This window comes from Salvia hispanica, chromosome 3 (genome assembly GCF_023119035.1).
Source record: "Salvia hispanica cultivar TCC Black 2014 chromosome 3, UniMelb_Shisp_WGS_1.0, whole genome shotgun sequence".
NCBI lineage: Eukaryota > Viridiplantae > Streptophyta > Magnoliopsida > Lamiales > Lamiaceae > Salvia > Salvia hispanica.
The window spans coordinates 55,209,767-55,216,419 of record NC_062967.1 but is presented as its reverse complement, the minus strand read 5'-3'; the positions used below and the strand labels follow the sequence as shown (position 1 = coordinate 55,216,419).

General features: G+C 38.5%; 1 protein-coding gene across 1 annotated transcript; it reads left to right on the top strand.

Annotated features, from left to right (window-relative positions):
* The first annotated feature begins 1,891 nt into the window (after nt 1–1,891).
* LOC125212303 (transcription factor MYB106-like) lies at nt 1,892–3,551 on the top strand. The gene is made up of 3 exons (XM_048112429.1): nt 1,892–2,101; nt 2,201–2,330; nt 2,651–3,551. The coding sequence occupies exons 1-3, from the start codon at nt 1,969–1,971 to the stop codon at nt 3,315–3,317; spliced, it is 930 nt and encodes a 309-aa protein (XP_047968386.1). The 5' UTR covers nt 1,892–1,968; the 3' UTR covers nt 3,318–3,551.
* The last annotated feature ends 3,102 nt before the right edge of the window (nt 3,552–6,653 follow it).

Below are 6,653 nucleotides of genomic sequence, written 5' to 3'. Positions count from 1 at the left end.
ATAAGATATGACAAGATCTCCTTGAGATATAGTAAGATTTGCTAGAATATTTATATTTATTAATTGAAGAGAATAAATAAGGGATCAAATAATATAATTAATATTCTCCTCTCCTATAAATAGGAGATTTTCGAAAATCTCCTTATAATAGACATGGGTGTCGAAATTTCATGAAGGAAAATAAGGAAAAATCGGACTTTTGGATTAAATTTAGGTAATTATCTCAAACAATAATTAAATCCAAGAAAAATAGAATTCCTTCTCCAATAGTAGTAGGCATCGAAAATGTCAAATAAATAAATAATGATCCTATTAAATCTCACTCATCCCTTAGGTAAATAATTCACCACAATATTATCAACAATATTGACTATTTAATAGCCACGTCATAACATCAACAAGTTTGACTATTCAACTCAATCTCAACTCCAATTCGCAATTAGGTCACAAGGAATCATGCAATAAATTACTCATCATTTAATTCACGTCTCCCACATTATCAATAGTATTAAATAAAAATTTTACGGCTCTAAAATTAGGGTTCGAGATTTCGGGATGTTACAGTAAGTATACCCCACATTCCACCAACCAATTCTACTCACATTTTATTATAAAACTAATATTCCCTCGTTCCATAGTATTAACGTCATTTTGTCATTTGGTACATTCCATAGTAATAGAGTCATTTCCCTTTTTTGTAAAAGTCAATACATTTTTCTACATCTACGTTATTTTCTCTTATTTTTTTCTCTTTTCATCTCTCTACCTTTTTCATTTTCCACTTTATTCTTCTTTTACTTAACTCACCTAACACAATTTTTTTTAATCTTCGTACCGAAAAGAAATGTCTCCTTACTATGAAACGGAGAAAGTATATATATTGGGACCCATAATTCACTAACTTATTCAAATCCATTTTTCTTTACATTTTTTAAAACCGGTACCCACACTAAACGTGACAACTTAAACTATGGCTAAATATTAACCACTGTAAATACAACCGATTGTAAATAAACCGTATTACGGTATTGATGTGATTCTCGAGAGACATGACGTGATTTATGCAATTTGGGTTATGCTGATGTATATAAGTATATTCTATATTATATGTTGATGCACGTATTCATTGTTGTGGTGAAAAGTATTTTTGAATTCATAATGACATATTTCTTTTCCGATAACAATTGACACCTCAAAACTTTGAATTACATATTAAATTACTTTTTCACAAATTATAAATATCAATAATATTTTTTAATATATTAAAACTAAATCATATAAACTAAAAAAACAACACCAAACATATGATGCTCATAAAATATAAGGTGCTTACATAAAATATGTAGCATGGAGTATCATTTTTTTTTGCTCTCTCTCTCTATATAAATATAATTAAATGTAATTCTATGAGTATTTTAAGGAAATCTTTATTATGAGTATATGTAAAGAAATTGGCATGGGATGCAATGTTAGGATAAATAAAAATATTAATCCAATATTAAGTTGAAGTGTATTCAATATGATGGTAACTACCTTTAATTATCGCGGGATTATACACCTGCGTTGTGTGAAGTTAAATATTTAAAATTTAGAAAAAAGTCACAAATTTTTTATTAGTCTCTCTCTTCATTTCTTTATCTTTTTTATTTCTATTTTATTATTTCTTTACTTATTTCACGTAATACATTTTTTCTTAAATCTTATGCCGAAAATAAACATCTCACCAAAATATAATATTGACGATAAACCATGTATACGTAGGTATAAATGAAAATATAATATGGGTTGGGAAGTAAACAAAAATATGTAGCAATAAACACGTTGATACCAAATATTATAAACACAGCATTAAATTGTATGATAGTTGTATAAATTGGCAGGAGGTGGAAACTCACATCACATTCATCCATCTAGGCTTCCATCAACATTCAACCCCACTCTCTATCCCTCTCTTCTCTTTAACCAAACATGGGAAGGTCCCCATGCTGTGATAAGGTAGGCTTGAAGAAAGGCCCGTGGACTCCCGAAGAAGATCAAAAGCTTCTAGCGTATATCCAAGACCACGGCCATGGCAGCTGGCGCGCCCTCCCTCCAAAAGCTGGTATTATACCTATTTCATGCATGCATTTGCAGTTGCAGAGAACTGTTTTGTTTTGTTTTCTTTTGTTTCGTGAATTTGAAATTATTTGTTAATATATAGGGCTTCAGAGGTGCGGGAAAAGCTGCAGATTGCGTTGGACCAACTACTTGCGACCCGATATTAAGAGAGGGAAGTTCAGCTTACAAGAAGAGCAGACGATCATTCAGCTTCACGCCCTTCTTGGAAATAGGTGATTAATTATTTAAACATAATTTTCATCTTGAATTAATGTTCATAATAGTATTTGGCAAACAATTAAAAGAAGAAAGATATAAAAAGAAATTTAATTGGGGGAAGCTAGGTACAACAGATTAATCCCCTGCCAGTTTGTAGGGCCTATATAGTTTATATGTGAGGAGCAACATAAATGTGTGTCCATGTGTGAGAAGTTATTGCAAATGTACAGACACCCAACATATATCAAACAAAATCAAAAATGTTTTTATTCTCTTGCATAATAATATTAATATGAGAATCCTTTCTTAATCTTAATTACTACTTATATTATAGGTGGTCAGCCATAGCCAGCCACCTGCCTAAGAGGACAGATAACGAGATCAAGAACTACTGGAACACTCATCTAAAGAAACGCCTTGTCAAAATGGGAATCGACCCGACCACTCATAAACCCAAGAACCACGCCCTCGGCTGCAGCCAACCCAAGGAGATAGCCAACTTGAGCCACATGGCACAATGGGAGAGCGCCCGCCTCGAAGCTGAGGCACGTATCGTCCGTGAGTCCAAGTCCAACTCCTTCACCTCCCAAATGACGAGCGGCCCGCCTCCCTCACGCCCGCCTTGCCTCGACGTACTAAAAGTCTGGCAAGGCACATGGATGAAGCGAAAAGAAGCCTTCTTCGCCTCCAACGCCAACCTTGAGTCCCCAACGTCGATACTCAACTTCTCAGACAACAACGCAATCCCAAACGTAGTCGGATTGATCAACGAAACCACCAACTTCGTCGGACCATGCAAGGGCATTTTGGGAAATTCAGTGCAGCTGCATGATCCTACCAATTACACCAACCTACCTGATTCGTTGAGCTTCTTGGATGGCTTCGGAGATCTCCATGGCTCCGGACAAGGCGACAGCGTTGCGTTCGAGGACAACAAAGTTAACTACTGGAGCAATATTCTGAACGTCGTCAATTCGCCTATGGGTTCGCCTGTTTTCTAAAACACCGTCGTTAGCCGTTTCATTTCATTAATATAGTTTCGTGAGTGTGTCGTCTTCATTAATTATATGTTTGTTAAATTCAGATTTAGATAATTGATCGATGCATGTTGTGTTGGTTACGATGATTCTACGTTCTGTTTAGTTTCTTGATTTATGTGGATCATCAAATTAATGTAGCAATTTAAAAAAAAAAAATCGAAAAAGCACTAGTTTATTTATTATATGAAGCTAGCAGACCCATTGCCATTTTAAATGCCTACATATCCTTATTAATATTTGTGGTCCATTGATCAAGATTGATCAAAAATGATGTCAGAATCTTTATATCTGTAGTTAAGACTTCAGAAAAAGGGATCAAACAATAACGGCCTTCATTCCAAATTTGTACGAATTCGTTATATAACGTGAAATGAGTTACTTTAATTAATATTATCTGAGGTGTTTTGTGGTATATTACTCATTGTGTTTTATATATATATGAGTTTAATACATAATTGGTAAAAATAAAAGAGATATAGAAAGAAAAATTGATTGAAGTATTGTAAACTGAGTTTTTTTTTTTTTTCATAAAACAGAAAGTTTCTGTTTTTAAAAAAACTAATATCATCATCCGTGCAATGCACAGGCCAAATAATTTTCAAATACTACTATTATACATTCTCAATAAATAAATAATAATAATAATAATAAGAAATTACTACCTCCGTCCACGAAAATTCGTCCCAGTTTGACCGGGCACGGGTTTTAAGAAATGTAATGGAAAGTGAGTTGAAAAAGTTAGTGGATTGTGGGTCCTACTTTTATATATTAGTTTTATAATAAAATGTGAGAAGGAATGAGTTAGTGGAATATGAGGTCCACTGCTAAAAATGGTAAAAGTGAAATGGGACAAATTTTGGGGGCCGGACGGAAATGGAAAAATGAGACAAATTTTCGTGGATGGAGGTAGTATAATATTATGTGGACTTTTCAAATCATAAATGTATTCTCTCCGTTGCAACTAAGATGGACACACTTCTATTAAGTCTGTTCCAACAAAGATTACAATTTCTATTTTAGTTTGTAACGAAGGTTTAAATATAATTTTTCATTTAATTGAAAAAAAATATAATTTGAATCACAAAGAAAGATGTAACAAAACTAAAGTAACACTAAAATATTAAAGTATAAATATTATACTAAGTAATTAGAAAATCCGAAAGTACAATAATCAACACAAAACTCACGTAATTAACCAAGATTTAGAAATATTGTTAATCCATCAGTCATTTAAACCGAATTATGTAATTAAACTACCAGTTAAAATAAACCTTAAAAGACTTATTAAACATAATTATTAAAGGAAAATAATTTTTAGACATAATGTCTATAACGTGATACCCGTTTGATACCTATGTTAGGATGATAATACTTATCCTAGCTCTACTTGATGTATGGTACATATAAATTAAACTACTATCTTTAGCCTGTGTTGGTTTCCTGGTCCATCTCATTTTTTATGCTTTGATGTGTTAAATCAGTGGCGGACGTAGGATTTTTACGATGGGAGTCCAAAATAATTTATAATAAAATTAGAAAAATATAAAATTGATTAATACTCTCTCCATCCCACTTTAGGAGTCTCGGTTGAGTTCGGCATGAGTTTTAAGAAATGTAAAGGAAAGTTGTGAAAAAAGATAATGGAATGTGGGTCCTACTTTTTTATATTAAAATGTTAGTGAAATATGGGGCCTAATACCATTTATGCAATATTTCAACCGGGACTCCTAAAGTGGGATGGAGGGAGTAATGTTTAAATATTAAAGTCAAAACCAAACATATCATAACATTTATCTTCTATTCTTAATCTTATGGAATTGCTACACCACCCATAGAATCAAGAAAGAGCTCTCAGTAAGGTGCACCATTGGCCTACTGGCGAATGGCGCTAACTCCTTACCCGTCCATGAGGTCAGTGGTTCGATCCTCAATGGAGACAACTTGTGGAGATTTTATCTCCATGAGGTTTCCGTCTATTGTGTGCTTGCGCGCATGGGCGTCCTTCGTGGGCCTTCGGGTTCGCGTCCCTCGTGGGCCCCGGGCTCGCGTCCCTCGTGGGCCTCCGGGCTCGTGTCCTTCAGGCCTTCTGGCCCGTCCATCCCTTGGGCCACCGGGCCCTCGGTGTCTCTCGCGGGACTTTGGGCTCGCGTCCTTCGGGCCGCTCCCTTGGGCCTTCGGGCCCTCGGTGTCTCCCATCGGTCTTTCGGATCTGGTGTCTAACGGGCCTCGGCCCGAAATCATGCTCCACGCATGTGCCTCCCGTCGGGCCTCGTGCCATTCGGTGTCTAATCCCTTAGGGCCTCCGTGCCCTTCGGTGTCTAATCCCTTATGGCCTCGTGCCCTTCGGTGTCTAATCCCTTAGGGCCTCTCGCCCTTCGGTGTCTATCTCTGCTTCGGCCGTGTCCTTCGCGCCTTCGGGTGCGTCCAATCCCGAAGGGTCTCGTGCCCTTCGGTGTCCCTCGTGCCTTCGGGTGCAAGAGTCGAAACGTGACTTCCAAAAAAATCCTACGACACGGGCTTCCTTAGTGGGCCTGTACCGATTAGGGTTTCTGGAGTAAGGGGCCCTTCGGGGTGGGTCCGTGCGACTATAAATATTGTTTACCCATAGTTTAGTTTTAAGGAGAACTATTAGCCTACTGGCAAATGGTGCTAACTCCTTACCCGTCCATGAGGTCAATGGTTCGATCCTCAATGGAGACAACTTGTGGAGATTTTAACTCCATGAGGTTTCCGCCTCTTGTGTGCTTGCGCGCATGGGCGTCTTTCGTGGGCCTTCAGGTTCGCGTCCCTCATGGGCCTCCGGGCTCGCATCCTTCGGGCCTTCGGGCTCGTCCATCCCTTGGGCCTCCGGGCCCTCGGTGTCTCTCGCGGGCCTTCAGGCTCGCGTGCTTCGGGCCTTCAGGCCCGTGCCACCTTCGGGCCCTCGGTGTCTCCCATCGGGCCTTCAGATCTGGTGTCTAACAGGCCTCGGCCCGGAATCATGCTCCGCGCATGTGCCTCCCGTCGGGCCTCGTGACGTTCGATGTCTAATCCCTTAGGGCCTCCGTGCCCTTCCGTGTCTAATCCCTTAGGGCCTCGTGCCCTTCCGTGTCCTTCGCGCCTTCGGGTGCGTCCAATCCCGCAGGGTCTCGTTGATGCACTTTTTATTTGCACTATAAATACCTGCAAGTATACAGAGTAGGTATAGTATAGCAAAAGGTTAGTACAGCTTCCGACCGCCTGGCGCGGTGCTGGGTCGCTGTACAACCATGGCGGTCGCCGCCGCCGCCTCGACTCCCGATTTCCTGCACTATGCTT

Excerpts from the sequence above, each read along its gene's own strand:
- LOC125212303 (XM_048112429.1), top strand. The coding sequence starts at position 1,969 with ATGGGAAGGTCCCCATGCTGTGATAAGGTAGGCTTGAAGAAAGGCCCG. Across the intron at positions 2,102-2,200 it reads CGCCCTCCCTCCAAAAGCTG|GGCTTCAGAGGTGCGGGAAA; the intron begins GTATTATACCTA and ends GTTAATATATAG. Across the intron at positions 2,331-2,650 it reads CACGCCCTTCTTGGAAATAG|GTGGTCAGCCATAGCCAGCC; the intron begins GTGATTAATTAT and ends CTTATATTATAG.